The 17,332-nt window shown below is 51.7% G+C and overlaps 1 protein-coding gene across 1 annotated transcript; it reads left to right on the plus strand.

The window, feature by feature from the left end:
* Positions 1–339: 339 nt before the first annotated feature.
* SRSF6 (serine and arginine rich splicing factor 6) lies at positions 340–5,108 on the plus strand. The gene is made up of 6 exons (XM_059862264.1): positions 340–641; positions 913–1,061; positions 2,342–2,469; positions 2,638–2,846; positions 3,391–3,480; positions 3,608–5,108. The coding sequence occupies exons 1-6, from the start codon at positions 535–537 to the stop codon at positions 3,969–3,971; spliced, it is 1,047 nt and encodes a 348-aa protein (XP_059718247.1). The 5' UTR covers positions 340–534; the 3' UTR covers positions 3,972–5,108.
* Positions 5,109–17,332: the final 12,224 nt, after the last annotated feature.

Below are 17,332 nucleotides of genomic sequence, written 5' to 3' on the forward strand. Positions count from 1 at the left end.
GCTAAGGTCTGCAGCATCCCGAGGGGCAGAGAGAGAGGGGCAGCCTGTGCCTGCCCCTGCTGCAGGAGTCTGACCCCGGGGCTCTCTCGGACTGATCCCGGTGCTCTGTGAGACTGACACCGCGGCTCTCCCGAGCTCGCCCGTGGAGCTCGGTGGGACTGAGCGCTTGAGACGCCGCTCACTGGCGGCGCATGCGCACAGCGGCGCGCAGGTCCCGCGCGCCCGCCGGACACCGCCCGCGTCCCCGCGCGCGCGCGCGCAGAGCGGAACCACTGCCCCCCGAGCACGCGCGGCGGCACGGTGACGTAAAGCGCCCCGCCTCCCACTATAAAGGCGGACGCTGGTGGTCGGCGCCATTGTGGTGCGCCAGGCCCGGCCGTGTTTAGCGGGCCCGCAACGCCTCTGCCCCTCACGCCGCCAGCGCTCTCGCTCATTTTCTCTCTCTTTCTGTCTCTTTTTCTTCTCCTTCCTCTTCTTCCTCCTCTCCTTTCCTCTCCCTCCCCTCTTCCCCCCTCCCCCCCACCCACCGCGGACATGCCGCGCGTCTACATCGGCCGCCTGAGCTACCACGTCCGGGAGAAGGACATCCAGCGCTTCTTCAGCGGCTACGGCCGCCTGCTCGAGGTCGATCTCAAAAACGGGTGAGCGCCTTCGTCCGTCCGCCCCCCCGAGGTCCCCGGGCCGGCCGGGCCCGTCCATGTCACGGCTGCTGCCGCGTGGCGCCGGCGCAAGATGGCGGCCGGGGGGGAAGCGGAGCGGGGGGGCCGCGGCATCGTCCCGGGGCCTCGGCGTGCACCGGGGAGCGTGGAATGGACCGGGAACCATGGAATGGATCGGGGACCGTGGAACGGACCGGGGCCCGTGACATTGTGCCCCCGCTGCCGCCTGACCGGGCCTTTCTCCTCTGCCCAGCTACGGCTTCGTGGAGTTCGAGGACTCCCGCGACGCCGACGATGCCGTGTACGAGCTGAACGGGAAGGACCTGTGCGGGGAGCGGGTTATCGTGGAGCACGCCCGCGGCCCCCGCCGCGACAGGGACGGCTACAGCTACAGCAGCCGCAGTGAGTCCGGGCCCGTCCCTCCCCGCGGGGCTCGGGGCGGCGGCGGGCAGGGCCAGGGGCGGGCAGGGCTCGGCTGGCACCGGGCCCCGGGGCTGGGTGGGGAGGGTCGTTAGCGGGGGGGTAACCGGTGCACCGCTGGGGCTGCAGCGTTTTCCTCGGCACCAGCGGCGCCCTCGGGTATCCCCGAGCAGTTGTGGCTGCCAAATCGTGGCCTTCTAGAAAGGGTTTGCTCTGCTAATTAACGGCTCCAGTATTCCTGGGAGCATTTAGATGTGACAGCGATGTTGCATCAGTAATGTTAGTGTGTAAATATCGTTGTGTAATTGGGGGAGAATCGCTCAGCTGTGAACTTTGATGTGATTGATTCAGTTGGATATGTGGGAGGGGCGGGGGGAGGTTTTGGAGCAGGAATCTGTTGTGCTGAAGGGGGGGTATTGTAAATATTTCTGTGCTCGGCTCGCTTGTGTAGCTTCTTGGGCTGAGCTGCGTAGAGCTTGAACGGCCTAGTACTGTAACTGAAAGTACTAAGGTTGTTTTTTCGGTGGTGTCTGGAATCGTGGTGTTGGGGGGGGTGGGTTTCTGTCTTTTTAAAAAAAATCAAATGTATGTTGTTTTAAAATTGTTGCATGTTCAATTCAAACTTTTTAACAAGTCCTTGATGTTTCAATTTAAAAGTGACCAGTGGGGCTGAGGCTGTGTCCACTGAGGCTAAGATGACTGCCTTTCCTGGCCATGGCTTTTCCATACATTGTGTGACCCTTGCCCTATGACCCTTTGGCTGACCTTACCGGAAGCCATGACGACAGCAGCCTTTTGCCATTAGACGCAGGGTGATGGTGAGGATTCCAAGGGTTAGACAAAACTGGTTAAACTGAACTAGGTGACTGTTACCTTGCGTGTTTTGTGGCCAAACCACCACCAAAAACCTCATACTGTGATGTAAGTACTTAGTGTAACTAGTAAACGTTTTTGTAAAATGTAGAAATGCATGTAATCAGTTAAGTTTTATATTTTACAATGTTCTGTAAAATAAAACTTAGCAAGGTGAATCTAATAAGGAGCAGTCACTCTCTAACAGATCTTAGGAGCACAGACTTGTAGGATGTTAGTCTGTTTGATTTGCCATTAATATAGATCATGGCAAAATTGCAAAGTTTATTGGAGGCTTAGCGAAATAAAGTCCTACTCCAGTAAATATGACTGTTAAACTAACTTTTTCAGAACATTGAGCCTCCTTCATGCTAGGAGACAACCTAACTTTGTTTCTTTGTACAATCAAGGTGGGGGTGGTGGCGGATATAGCAGTCGGAGACAATCCGGACGAGATAAATACGGACCGCCCGTTCGTACAGAGTTCAGGCTGATTGTTGAGAACCTTTCCAGTCGCTGTAGTTGGCAGGATTTAAAAGTAGGTATTGATGTTCTATGTGGAGTCTGTTGTGACTATCAGGAAGCAATAGCTTCCTTTAATAGCAATGTTGATTTTGTTGCAGTAGAATAATTTAAAAGTGTTTGTGTGCATTGAGTGCTGCTTGCAGAGCCCCCCCATTCTGTAGCTGCGCTGTGCTCCCTGCAGGATTTCATGAGGCAGGCTGGGGAGGTGACCTATGCAGATGCCCACAAAGAACGTACAAATGAAGGAGTGATCGAGTTCCGCTCATACTCAGACATGAAGCGTGCTCTGGACAAGCTGGATGGCACAGAGATAAACGGCAGGAAGATCAGGCTGGTGGAGGACAAGCCACGCTCCAGCCACAGGCGATCCTACTCTGGCAGCAGGTCCAGGTAACTCAGGGGACCCATTGCAGCAAAAATGGTGACAATCAGCATGGGGATGGGTGCCCTACCTGCAGCAGTTACCTTCAGCTGATGGTTTTGGAGTAGGAGGAGGCCTCAGTGTAGAAGGAAATATTTTACATCAAGCAGCAAAACCAGGTTTGAGCAGTTTTTCACATGTGAAACCTGAGATGTGATTCACTGACAGTATGTTAAACCCATCCTGATGGGACCACCCTTGCTCTTGAGAAGTTCTGCAGCAGCTTTTCTTTGTTAGATTATGCTGCTAGATAGCACAGTGTGTTACATGCAATCGGGAATGTTCTTCCCTGTGAGGATGGACTTCCCAGAGCAGCTGTGGCTGCCCCTGGATCCTTGGAAGTATCCAAGGCCAGGTTGGATGGGGCTTGGCACAACCTGGAAGAGTGGAAGGTGACCCTGCTATGGCAGGGGGTGGAACACAGTAATCTTGAAGATCCATTCCATCCTATACTTGATGATGGAGGGCACAGCCAGGCAAAGAGAAAGGGAATGACATTTTAAATGTCTGCAGGTCACGATCCAGGAGACGGTCTAGAAGCAGAAGTCGGAGGAGTCGGAGCAGCCGCAGCAGATCCCGTAGTGTCTCCAAAAGCCGTTCCCGGTAAGTGCCCCAGAGTTTACACTGCCAGTGCAGGAACTGCCTTGCTGACAGATGTTTACAGCTGCTGGAAGTGCACTGCAGGCCATGCAGAATAAACTCTCTCTTTCTCTCTCTCTCTTTTTGAAAGATCTAAATCCAGGTCACGAAGCAAAGACCGCTCCCGTTCCCGATCCAAAAGCAGGAAGTCCAGATCAAAGAGCAAATCCAAACCCAAGTCTGACAGGGGGTCACGCTCGCACAGCAGATCCAAGGAGAAGTCTGAGAAGTCCCGGTCCAGATCCAGGTCCAGGTCTCGATCTCCCAAAGAAAATGGTAAAGGGGATGCTAAGTCTAAGTCCAGGTCCAGGAGCAGGTCTCGCTCCAACTCTCCGCAGCAGCAGCCGTCTGCCAAGGCTCACTCCGAGTCCCCGCCCAAAAGAGCCGCATCCAGGTCCCGCTCCAGGTCTCGCTCAAAGTCCCGCTCACGATCAAGATCCAGTTCAAGAGATTAGGACTACAACTCTCCTCTCACCTTGCACACTATTATGGAACATTTTCCTACCTGTCAGGCCATTAGTGTTATGTTAGTACTTCAGAAGTTGGTTTTTTCTCTTGCAGGAGTGAATGGCCTAAGAACTAAGGCATAAAGGTTTAATTTCTATCCCAAATTTGACAATACCAGGTGGAATGGTGGTACAAAGCAGGAAGAGTCCCCATTTTGTAGAAATTGAGCTGAAAGTTTGATTTTATAGCATTTCTGCAGGAGTAACTTAACTACTCTTAAATTGCAAAGTGGTTTTTATATTAAAAATAAACTGAATATAAACAGGCTTAAATATGGGCTCTTTGAAAGTATCCTTTTTTTCCTATTTTTTTCATGGCATTAGAACTATGGGTGTCATTAGTTTCATAGGTTTCAGCTTGCTGCCAAAGGCAGGATTGCCTTGCTTGGCAGGTCACACAGTTTATCTTAATTTTGGAAGGAGTCAGCAAACTGTATAAACCAGTAACAGTACTAGGAAGATTTTTAGACCAGCAATAAACTCAATTTGGAGGACTTACGTTGTACCTTGACTTGCCAAAAGAACATTCCCCCCATACTGAGACTGTATTAAAGGTGACAAGGGCACTCTGGAACCTGTATCCTACAGTATTGCTAAAACCCCTTTTGTTCCAGATTTGAAAGAATAAAAGCTTTCTGACGTTTCTTGCTTGAATCTCAAGTGTCACTATTGTCAGACACAAAGGTGTCTTTTGGCTGTGGTCCAAGTCCTTAGTATGCTGTATGGTTTGTCAGCCTCTGAATCCCCATTGGACATGAAACCCAGGTAAAGAAATCTGTCTTCCCTCCCCTTTGACTCACTTATGTTAACGTTTTGCTTCAGACTAGGAGAACTATAATCCTCTTGTGTGTAGGTCCGAACTTTATTGGAAATGTTATCTCTTGGAGCTAGAGTTCTAGTTTTAACAAAGGCTTTGCTAAACCACAGTTGCCAGTTCACTTAAATTGTGGAATAGGACTCATCCCAAAAAATCCCCTTTATAGTTTAATTGATTTTTGTAACATGCAGTAGCAAACATTAGAACTGCCTTGTACTCTTTATACAATGTGTAGTTTGACTTGTATAAAATTAAATTGGTGACTCAAACTCTTGTGTTCTTTGCAGTGAAATGGGATTCTTACTCTGCCTTGTGCTGAGGAAATCACAAGGTACCCTGCTTTTATGGAAAAAACTTCTTTCATTTAGTGAGAGACTTGGTAGCTCTTGACAGGCTCTTGGTGTGCTTGAAACCAGCACAAGCTCTTTGTGTCCCCGTGTGTCACCTTGTCCTTTCTGTAGGTGTGGCTGGGTGTGGCAGCTGCACCTCTGGTCTCAAGTTGCACACCTGCCCGGATGTATTGGGTCAGCACAGTGCACATGTGAAATGTGACTTGATGCCAACTTGTCTTTTCAAGAGTTTCTTTATGCTGTAAACAATTCTCCTGAAATTCAGTTTCTCCCCATGTCCTGATGGTCTCTGAAAAGCTGCATTTTGCCTGTTGCAGGTGAGTATCCGTGCTGGGGTCCTAGGGAGAGTGCTCAGGTCTGAGCTCATGTTCCTGGAACCCGAAGTGGTTCTGTGCCTGGTGTTGCCATAAGATCAGGTTATCAGCCTGGGTGCTGCAGTGTTATCTGCACCTGACCCTGGTGGCATTTTGTGATAAGGAGTTCTTGGGTTAAATTGGAGCTGTTTGCTGTGAGGGTGGTGTATTTTAGCATGAGTACAAAAATGGTGGCACAGTGTTGATTCCTGCAGGATCTCAGATAGGAGGGGAGTACTGTGGGCTTCCTACAGAATTCACACTGGGCAAGAACAGTTCAGGTTTACAGCCTAAGATACACTTGAGGACATATTTTGAGTTAAGCTGCTTTGGTTATGCTTCTGATCATGGAGTAGGTCAGACTTGAGAAGAGAACTGCTCCTCTTTCTAAAGCAACTTCACAGAGAACTCTGGTAAAATACACATCACACTCCTCAAAAGAAGGATTGAGCTTGGAGCTCAGCAGGTTGAATGTGCATATTCCCAGAATATGTGATAAGGTATTGGCCATTACTTTTTTGTAGATACATACCCTTCTTTTTAAATCTGACCCCAGTGCCAGGCCAAGGCTGTCCTGGCCACTCTGAGGCCGTGGGAACCCCAGCCTTGGTCAGCAATGCAGAGATGGCTCCCAACCAGCTGCACTCAGCTTTCTGAGCCAAGATTGTTGTGATAGTGGCTGTTGTGAGTCCTCCTTATTCATGAATTACAGGGAGGGGCCAGATTGCATTTAACCAATTTACCTGGAACTGCATTAAATATCAAGATTTCTTTCTGTGTTACTGGAGCCACAGTTTGTCTCCTTTGCCTGCTGCCCTTCACTGTGCAAATGAAGCAGGGATTCCTTGGCATGACTCATCCTTCTGCATGGGTTTCCTCTGGAAAGCCAGGAGGATTTTGGTAGTGCCAGATCCTGAGCCCAGGCAGTGAAATGCATGGCTTGTGACAATGCTGTAAGGAACCAGCAAAACCCAAACACCCTCAGTGTTCCAGCTCTGCCAGCAGCAGTTTTTGTGGGAGTGGAACACTGAGGCTGGTGTGTGTTGGTCATCACAAGAGTGATTATTCCTGAGATCTCTTCTGGGTGTAATGAAAGGGGTTGGGATAAATCTCCATACAAGAGTAAAAGGCTACAGGACTTGCATGCTGGCTGCATGTGCTTTGCTTTGCCTGCAGTAGCAGCAATAGTTTGATGGGGAAACCACCTGACCTTGTCATAACTCATTTTATAACCTGACCCTGGACAGTCTTTTGGGGATGTGCTTCTGAGTTGGGCTACCTGAGTTTTTTGTTGTTGTGTTTTTTTTTTTTTTTTTTCCCAGGGTTTTTGTAATTTTTTTTTTTTTGCATTTGGTATAATCAATATTAATTTGTCTTTAAAAATACAAAAGAGAAACCTTCCTCCTCATCAAATGTGGGGTGCAGGATTGACCAAATCTAAGTGTCCTGTAGCAAATTGTGAAAGAGAAATCAACACTGCAGTTAAAAGTGAAATTTAGAATCTGGTCCTGGCCTTTTCTTATGTTTGGAAAAGCATCCCTCCATATGTTTTGTGTTTTGACATAAATGCAAGTTTTGTCCTTAAATCATAGAATCCCAGACTGGTTTGGGCTGGAGGGACCCTAAAGCCCATGCAGTCCCACCCCCTGCCATGGGCAGGGGCACCTGCAACCAGACCAGGGTGCTCCAAGCCTCCTCCAGCCTGGCCTTGGACATTTCCAGGGATGGGGCAGCAACAACCTCTATTTGATTCACTTTTATTTGACTCTTATGTTTGAAAGAGCTGTGTTGCTGTGAGGAAGGGCACAACTTCTGTGTCTGATGTACACTAAAATAAGTCTCTCACCTTGCAATATCACTGCTTGGAGCAGAGCTGAGGGGCCTGAGTAAGTGACCTTCCTTTTTCCTGCTATAACATTTCTACCTCTCCATTCTGTGGTTTCAGATTCTGTTTACAATTGGGAGATGACTGTCCCAATCCTGATTGTAACCACCTTTAGATGAGCAATGGGGAGGGGACATTTAAAACAATTCTTGGATTTCTTCTTCACACATGGAATAACTTGAACTGTTTCCAATTCCTACTGAAGTCTAGTTTAGGTTGGCACTGTAACACCCACAGAGCAATTTCATACATCAAAGAGCAAAAGTGAAAGCAGGAACTTGCCTGAGGAGCCTGGAAATCCCAACAAATAGCTGAGGTGCTGGGAATGTCTTTGAGAGGTGATGCAAACCCTGGGATCATTTGAAACATTCATCATTTGGATGTGGTTGGTGACAAAGTTTTTCCTTTTGGTAAGAACTGAGTACGGTGATTTTGGTCCGAAATACCAAAAACAGTGGAGGGAAAGTTGCAGATGACACAAGGGTTGGAAGTGACAGCGTGTGCTGGCATGTGGATGGAGTGGGGGGGTTGTAGATTTATTACTGGTGTGTGCAGCTCCTGGAAGAGGATCATCCTGCAAATGGGAAAAAGAAGTTAGTGCTGCAACACCCTCAGCAACTCTTTGAGGTGTCCTGCCTTTGTCAGGGCTCTTTAAAGCAAACAGGAGCATGTTACTTTAAAAGGTGAGAAGCACAACTAACACAAATAATGCTCTGTGTAATGGCAGAAGTTCAGGAATTTCATCTATGTGTCCTTAGGACCATAATGGTCACTTTTACACCGTGATCAGCCCTTCCCCCACCCCCCCTTTTTTTTTTTTTTGCGGTTAGGTGAAAAGGATGAAATAGCAGAATATGGGCTCAACTCTCACAGCTCCCTCACACTTTATTAGTTTGCTAAATGGGTGTGTAGGTGTTAGAGGGGAAGTTTCCGCTGTTTCATTATCCAGTAAAAATTTGCAATAAACCAGCTGCTCAAGAGTGGCTCATAAACTTCCACCCTTTTAGCAACATCTGTCTGTACCAGGCTGGGTTGGAAGCACATGGGTGTGTTCCTGTGGGAGAAGGAATGGCAGAGCTATTGGTATGATCCATACCACGGAAAAAAGTGCTGACCACAGGAGATGTCTGCAGCTAATGCATGATTCAGAGTGTAGTTGACACCAGCTCGCACTAGGACTCAACTTCTGGGCAACCTGACTCTTGTTCACAGAAAGTAGCTTTTGCAGGGTTGTCTAATTTAGAATATCTTAATACTCCTTTTATTCATTTTAAAAGCAGACAGTTAAGTCTTGCTCCAGTGTTTTTCCTTTAGGTAAGAACTGAGACAGCTCTTGTGCTCCTTGTTCTGCTCAGCATTGGCACAAGAAGAAAACAACAGAGTCTCTTGTGATCACTGTGGTGACAGGGATGCTGTACAATTCACCTGGGGGGGGTGACACAGCAGCTCCTGTCCTGTTCTGCTCAGCTCTGGTTCCAGCATGAAGCACGTGCTGACAATAATGGGAGACACAAGAAAAGTATTTCTGAAAGAGCCTCTCCAATTTCCTTATCTGGGTCTATTTGCTGACGATTAAAACCAGCTGCTCTGTGACACTGAAAGTGTAATCCACCACTTGCCATCATTCAGGTGTCAGCTGTGTACATGTGGCAGCCCAGACCAGAATTGTTCTGTAATTCTTCACACACAACATCCACCTAGAAAGCATGAAACTGCTACACAGCATTGCAGTGACCTTCCCAGTGGGAATAAAAGCTGTGGATGGCACCAGCTTACTGGTGCTTCATGTTTTAGGCTTCAGGACATGACTGTGGGTGAGGACAGGAGTGACAGGCACTACCCCATGTGTGCTGCCATCCTGTGATTAGCAGGATGTTGTGGGAATGAATCCCGGCAAAACAAGTCCCAGAGGAGCACAGCCCTGCACACATTGGGTCTCGTGGGACGAATGGACCAGCAGAGTTGCAAAATCCATGTCAGAATAAATTAAGTCATAAAAGCATTAAAAAGAGATAGGTTTAAGTAAACAAAAGTTCACAAAATCCCAGAATAGCTCAAGCTGGAGGGGATCCATAAGGATCACTGAGTCCAAAACCCTGCTCCTGGCAGGACCTCCTAAAATGAAACCATAGGGACTGAGTGCTGTCCACACACTGTCTGAACTTGGTGGTGTGACCCCTTCCCTGGGAGCCTCTTCCAGGCACTGAGCAGCCTCTGAATGAGGAACCTTTTCCTAATGTCCCACCTGAACCTGCCCTGAGGCAGCTTTGTTCCATCTCCTTGGGTCCATTGCTGGTCCCAGACAGGGGAGATGAGCACCTGCCCCCCACAGGAAGGTGCAGACAGCAATGGGGTCACCCCTCAGCTTCTCTCCTCCCAGCTGAACGGGCCAGGTGGCCTCAGCTGCTCCTCCCAAGTCCTGCCCTTGGACCTTTCACCATCCTGGTCCCCTCCTCCAGACACAACTCCAGCCCTCAGCTGTCCTTTGTGTGCTGAGGGGCCCAAACTGTCCCCAGGACTGGAGGTGAGGCTGCCCCAGAGCAGAGCAGGACAGTCACCCCCTGATGTCCCTCGGGGCAGGGCTGGCCCTTGGGGCTGCCAGGGCTCCTGTTCCACCTGCCCTCAGCCCAAAGCCCCTGAGCCCCTTCCCCAGTCTTGCTCCCCAAGGTATCAGTTCAGATCCCTTCCCACAGAGGTCACAGAAATGGAAGTTGAGGCACAGAGAGGGAAACAGCCTGATGTTACATCAGCCAGAGGGTTCACTGGGAGACCAAGGCTGTTTCCTCTTTTTTACCTAATGTAGCTGTTCCCTAGGAATTCTGAATTCCTGATTGTTTTTTTGCAGCAAGCTCAGCCAGGAACAGGGAACTGATGGGCTGCTTTTCAAGTGACCGAGTTTCACTCTGCTCCTGATTGAAATCTGTCTGACCTTCCCTCTGTAGCACAAAAGGATTGATACGGGAAAATCTTTTTCTTCATAGTGCCACTGGAGTTTTATTTGAAAATGGGGAAGAAGGCAGTAGCAGCAAAGGAAATATATTGTTACTTCCCTCCTGATTTGCAGGATCTGTTGCTTCATCAGAGCTTGACTTAATATTTTTAATGTGGTAAAAATTTTGGAGTACAAAACTCAAGGAACTTGCAGATACACTAAAACTGTGAGGTTGTTCCTACAGTCTCCAAAGTGAGCAGGAGCACTCTGTGCCCTGGGTTTGGAGCAGCCAGAGCTGGCTGTCAGGGTGAGCAGGCAGACACCTCTCCCCAGCCCATCCAAAACACAGTGAGGGCTCTTCTCAGAAGCCTTTTGTACATTTGGTCCTTGTGCTTCCAGCCTTGGTTCCTTCCACTCCCAATTTGTGCAGGTAAATGGGACAGACCTTGTCTAAGTATCTGAAAACACTTCTTGTGTGACCGCAGAATACTGAAGGGCGGGCAGGTGAGCAGCCCTGGGTTTGAGCAGAGCTATTTGTTTGGAAGCGCTACTGCAGTGTGTCCATCCTGCACTTCCACCTCAGGACCAGTCACAGTGATCCTTTCACTTCCCAGGGATCTTGGGGATGTCACCTTAACATCCCTTGGTCCTTCTCTGGGGCTGTGGTTGGAGTGCTGGGGAGGGGATTCTGCCTTGGTACAAGAGCAAGACAAGGCCTGGGGAGCTGCTATGGTCTCCTTGGCTACAGAGGAGGACACGTCCCCACTGGCCCTGTCTGATTCCTCTCAGAGGGATGTTTGGTTAAACACACAATATTAGAATGTTGGACTGGGAGGCAAATAAAGCTCATCTCATTCCACCCCCTGCCATTGGTAGGGACACCTTCCACCATCCCAGGCTGCTTCAAGCCCCATCCAGCCTGGCCTTGGCCACTGCCAGGGATCCAGGGGCAGCCACAGCTTCTCTGTGCACCTGTGCCAGGGCCTGCCCACCCTCATTCCTTCCCAGTATCCCACCTAACGCTACCTGTGGCAGTGGGAAGCCATTCCCTGTGTCCTGTCCCTCCATCCCGTGTCCCCAGTCTCTCTCCAGCTTTCCTGGAGCCCTTTGAGGCCCTGGCAGGGGCTCTGAGCTCTCCCTGGAGCCTCCTCCAGGTGAGCACCCCCAGCCTGTCCCAGAGCAGAGGGGCTCCAGCCCACCCACAGCTCCCGTGCCGCAGCGAAGCGTCACCCCGTGCCTCTGCCGCTCCCCCGTCCCGTCCAACCGTGGCCCCGCGGCCCGGGGCTGCCCGGCCGGTCCGGGGGGGCTCCGCTCGTTGCCATGACGACGCCCCCCTTTCCCGCATCCCCCCGAAAAGCTGCGGCGGGGCTGAGCGCGGCCCTGCGGATGCGGCCCCGCGCGTTTCCACGGCGACGCCGCTGCTGAGCCGCCCCCTCCCCGCGCTCCCCGCGCACACTCGGACCGGCCCCGCGCCCCTCCCGCTCCGCGCCCCCCGCACCCCGGGCCGGGCCGGGCCGGGCCGGGCCGGGCAGCGCCGCCGGGGCTCGCAGCAGCGCCCGCCCGGGTGCAGGTAAGGAGCGCGGCCGGGCAGCGCCGGCCCGGGCTCGCCGCGTCCCCGCCCGGCTCCGCCGCAGCCCGGTGCCCGCACGGGCGAGGCCCCGGCCGGGCCAGCGGGGCCGGGCCCGGCGCTGGGGAGGAAAGCGCCGACATCCCCCGAGCTGGAGCCGCGCCGAGGGGCCGGGGGGCCGGGGCTGCCCCGGGGGCGGCGGGGCCGGGCCGGCGGGAGCGGCTCGCTGGCTCTGGCCGGGCCGCCGCCGTCCGCCGGACACCGCCACGCTGAGGGCCCGGAGCGGGCTCGCGTCCCGCCGGCGCTGCGAGGCGTGAGGCGCTGCCCAGCCCTGCCCAGCCCTGCCCGCAGGGACCGCGCTGCCCCGGGGGAGCCTCGCCGGGCCGCGCCGGGCTGGGAGCGCCTCGCACGGGGGACGCCCGACCGCGCTTCTTCGGGTGTTTCTGAAGCAGCGGGTGAGCAGGTGCTGTCCCGGAGCCTGCAGTGACAGCACTGCAGGCCTGGACAGGGCCCTGCAGCGTGCTGGGCTTTGCTTCAGCCTAGCAGTGCACTAACAGCCCAGGCTGTGCATAGGATGCTCCACATGGTCCAGGACAGGTCCTGGATTGATTTTACTAGTTTTTACCTGGATTTGTTTACTAGTTATAAAAGAAAATAAAACACTGGACAGTTTAAAATATTTTGAGGTCAGGTATCCATCCTGTTTAGATGTTTCCATCTGCTTATAAGTGTGGAAAAATATGGAAGTGTGCAGGTGGTGAGTGGGGCTGGTGCTCTCAGGGGCAGTGGGAGGTGGGTGTGGCGGTGCCCGCTGTGCCCCTCAGAAGTGCCTGGGCTTCAGGCTGCCTGCTGACCTTGGATGGTGTCACCTCAACCCCTTTGGGATGGCACATGGAATCACTGGCAACTGCTCATCTTCCCCACCTGTGGGTCTGAGCAGGTCCACAAGCCTGAAAGCTGGTCCTGGTGACAGTGAAACTCCTGGGGACAGGAGGTGACACCCAGCCTGAGTGTCTCTGCTTTGTTGTCCATCAGAACCTGAAGTTGAAGGCAGCTTGCTGCTTTGTTGCCCTTCTCCCTCTCATCTCCATTTCCACAGAATCTATTTGCTCTTTTGAAATGTGTAACGTGAACAGCGTCTTACTGCACAGAGAGACTTTTCATCTGGTTTTGAGATGTTGATAAATACCGTGGCCCACTCCAAACCTCATCATGCTGCTCAATAACCCAGGAGCAGAACTTTGTGGCCCCTGGTTTGTTCCAGAGGAGGTATTTGCTCCTGGCTTTGGAGCACCAGTCAAATTTGGAAGGGAAGAAGTGTGTGATTGTCTTTCTCCACTGGGCCACCTGCCTGTGCCAAGGGTGTTCCTGAGTGCTCCTGTGTGTATATAAAGCAAGTATTTTCTGCAGTGCCATTAGTCTCCTAAACACCTGCTCTGGGCAATGCCAGAAGTCAGGGGAAGATCCAAGGGAGCAGCTCTCAGCCCCAGAGGTCTCTGCAGTGCTCTGGTGTGCCACTTGCAGTTTTAGCATGATCCCAGCTGGTGATCTTTCTTAAAGGCTCAATTTTGCCACTGGAGTAAATTAAAAATCCATATCTCAGCTGATGACAAGGATGGGGAAGTTTTCTGTTATGGCTGAGGAAATTCCTGAAAAAAAAAATTTACAGAATCTCAGGCTGGGGGAGGCTGGAGGCACCTCTGGAGGTCACCTTGCCCAGCTCCTGCTCCATCAGCGCCACCCAGAGCCGGCTGCCCAGGATGTGTCCAGGTGGCTTTTGAGTCTCTCCAGGGGTGGAGACTCCCCCACCTCCCTGGGCACCTGCACCAGTGCTCAGCCACCCTCCCAGTGCAGAAGTGTCTCCTGAGCTCAGAGGGCCCCTCCTGTGTGTCACTTTGTGCCCGAGGCCCTGGGGCTGTCCCTGGCCCTGTCCCCTCTGCAGCCTCCCCCCAGGTTTTTATCCCCATGGATGAGATGCCCTGAGCCTGCTCTGCTCCAGGCTGGGCAGTCCCAGCTCTCTCAGCCTCTCCTCATGGCAGAGACGCTGCAGTCCCTCCATCACCTTCATGGCCCTGTGCTGGACTCTGTCCAGTCTGTGCCTGTGTCCCGTACTGGGCAGCCCAGCTCTGGGCCCAGCACCCCAGGGCTGGCCTCACTGGTGTGGAGCAGAGGGAAAGGATCCCCTCCCTCGGCCAGCTGTGACACAGCTCCCAGTGCAGCCCAGGACGCTGTTCTGCATTGCTGCAGGAGCACATTGCTGGCCCGTGGGCATCCTGCTGTCCAGCTGGACCTTTTCTCCCAGCTGGGCAGCCCCCAGCACGTACCTGTGCAGGTTTTAGGAATATTTAAAATTCTGAGAAGCCATTAAGTGAATACCCATCAATATTGTTTGAATTAGAGTACTTCAAGCAAATTTTGTGATGAACAGAAGCATTTCTCTCGAGCAGATCATGCTTTATAAACACTGTCAGGGCTGTGCAGCGGCTCCGTGCCGGGAGCTGCTCTCTCCATGCTCCTCTGTGGCCTGTTGCCTGCAGCACGTCCCTCCTCTTCCCAAGGAATGGATCACTCTCTGGTTCTGCTGTGGCCTGGTGAGATGGTGAGTGTGAGGCTGTGGCAGGGCTGGAGGCTCATGTGTACAGCAGCCCTGGAGATGTTCTGCCAGGGTTGCTGCTCCGGAATGTGGCTGTGCCAGCACCCAGCAATCCCTGCTGGATGAGCTAAACCTCTGTGAGCAGCAGGGTCAGTGATCCTGGTGGCCTTTAAGTGTGTGTTTTGTGACCTGTGTCCCTGGTGTGTGTGACTGTGTGCACAGGCTGGTGTCCCCAGCCCTCTCAGATGCTCAGGGTGGTCAGACTCTGGTGCCCTGTGCTGATTCCCTTCCCTGCTGGGCCATGCAGGGAACCCTTCTCTGTGCTGGTGCTTTGCCTCCTGAAGCTGAGGTTTTGTGTCTGACAGAGACAAACTGTTCAGGGGCACTGATTCTGCTGTCAGAACTGGTTGGAGTAGGCTGGGGTGGTCTGGCTGCAGACAGGCTTCATGTGCACAGCTCTACCCTTACACAGAGCATGGTATTCCAGGAGGAAAGCAGGAGGGAGCAAAGCACTCCCAGATGAGAATTGTCCTGAAAAATTCCACCCTCCAGCAGCACATTGTGGTGTTCTCTGGAGGGCCCGTGTGTCTGTGTGGGGGGGTTTCTTGGGGTGGCTTTCCTCCTTCCTGGCTTTTCCAGCTGGGGATCCTTGGCTGTTCCTCAGCAGAAGGCAGAAGTGAGGAGTGGATGTGAGGAGTCCTTGTGGCTTGGATGGGCGGCTGGCTGAGGAGTGGGGCTCACTTGCACCCTCTGTAAGATGTGGAGTTACACCCAATACCAGGAAAAATGGAGAGCTCAGGGCCTCACTGTTTGGATCAAAACAGCTGCAGCTCCACTGTTGCTCTTTAAAAGCTGGCTTAGTGAGTGGGGGGTTTGAAGGCTGCTGAGCAGCCTGATTCTGGTTTGTCTGGGCGGGCAGAGCTTTATCAGATGCCACTGGGACATGTATAGGCCAAAAGCTTTTTAAGAAAACGGCTAAAAATATAAAATAAATAAAGCTTTTGTTCAATATCTAGGGCAATCAACAGAACAAATCATAGAATATCCTGAGCACAAGGATCCTGGTTCAACTCCTGGCCCTGCACAGACACCCCAGCAGTCCCACCCTGTGCCTGAGAGCTTTGTCCAAATGCTCCTGGAGCTCCCCTGGGGAGCCTGTTAAATGCCTGACCACCCTCTGGGGTTAAAACCTTTTCCTAACACCCAAGGAAAAGTGTGAGTTTGGTTTGCTATTTGTTGTGCTAATTTGCAGATTTGCATCCTGGTAGGCTGGATAAGGACCAGGCTGGGTAAAGCCCTGAGCAGCCTGGTGTGATCCCACCCTGCTGGGAGCAAAAGGTTGAATTACAGACCCTCGGGGTTCCTGAATTACCCTGTGGTGATATGGGTCACTCCAGGGCTTGCAGGATGCCCCTGAAGGGATCTCTGGGGCAGTGGTACCTACGTGGGCTCTGCCTCCAGGGACTGAGGCCACCAGAGTTGTCTGAGCTGTGGGCACCCCCTCTTATGACCTCTTCTCTGCTCCCAGAACCTGGGACACTTCACAGCAGGTTGTTTTTATTACAAAAATTAGGGAATTTACATTATATAATTAATATGTTAGTAGTAAGTGTTTGAAGGGGTTAATATTTTTAAACATTTATGTAATATTAACAATAGTTACTATTTATTGGTATTACTTAGAGAAAACAGAAACAACATCGGTTGTAAGTTTAACAATTTCTAAAACTTTGAGTCATTGGGGAATCAGCTGATGACTTTGTGATAGGATTTGATTGAAGTGTTTTAAATGTTTTGTTTTTAGAGATTTTTGGTAGTTGAATTATTACTAATACTTGTATCTTAATATGGTGGTTCCACTCGTTGGGAAACACTTTTTATAGTAAAAGATTTGTGTTTATGTTATATTTGGAATAGTACTGATTTGTATAGTGTCCTTCCGGGGGTTTTATACCAGGATTTAAAAAACTGTGAGCTACAAACAACATCTCCAATCCTGATTCTCAGTCCTCCAGGTGGAGATGGAGCTCTGCAGCCCAGGTATTGTGCCATGCCCACATCTGTGGGGGTTACCCCAGGAATGCTCAGTTAAAAGTTTACCAGTGAGTGCTGTGGCTGATGGGAGCAGTGTTGGTGGTAAATTGTTGTCTGACACCATGGAAGCCATGACAAGAGGTGGGAGAGCCCTGGGAGCTGCTGGGTTTCAGCTGTTGCAAGAGTGTGCTTACAAGTTCACACCAACAGTGCTCTTGCTGCTCATGTGTGGCCTTGGAACAGTTTTGGGCTTGGAATAGAATTTGTGCTCCATGTGTGCTCAAAGAGCAGGAATTGGGACAAGGAGTTGGGGAGAGATTTTCACCAGCAGCACAGAAGTTGCTCCAGCCAGGGGTGCTGGGGAAAGCACTCACTCTGCTGCTGAGGGACAGGTGAGGGGAACAGGAGGCACAGTTTGTGGTAGAATGGTGGCATTGTTAAAGTTGTAGAGGACCTGTAAGATCACGGAGTCCAACAGCAGGGCAGGGCTGTGGGCTGGATGGGCTCTTCTGCCTCTTGGGGGGCTTCCAACCCTCTGAGCTGGGCTGCCCCAGTGCTGGGACGTGCTCTTGGCTGCAGTGAGGCCTTTCCCAGGAGGCTGCTGGAGGAGGCTTGTCTGGAGGTTAAGGTGTAAATCTCAGTTGTTTAGCTTTTCCAGTTTAAAGAGCAGCACCACAATCTGTAATCCAAATTCATTCTGTTCACCCGGAGCTCACAGTGTCCACAGCTTCAGCCTAGTCCTGTCAGGATTTGGAGAGTGAACCACAATCACAGAATAT

This window comes from Haemorhous mexicanus, chromosome 18 (assembly GCF_027477595.1).
Source record: "Haemorhous mexicanus isolate bHaeMex1 chromosome 18, bHaeMex1.pri, whole genome shotgun sequence".
NCBI classification, from domain to species: domain Eukaryota; kingdom Metazoa; phylum Chordata; class Aves; order Passeriformes; family Fringillidae; genus Haemorhous; species Haemorhous mexicanus.

Coding starts and splice junctions, on each gene's coding strand:
- SRSF6 (XM_059862264.1), top strand. CDS start 535: ATGCCGCGCGTCTACATCGGCCGCCTGAGCTACCACGTCCGGGAGAAG. Junction 1,062..2,341: donor CTACAGCTACAGCAGCCGCA/GTGAGTCCGGGC, acceptor TGTACAATCAAG/GTGGGGGTGGTGGCGGATAT. Junction 2,470..2,637: donor GTAGTTGGCAGGATTTAAAA/GTAGGTATTGAT, acceptor TGCTCCCTGCAG/GATTTCATGAGGCAGGCTGG.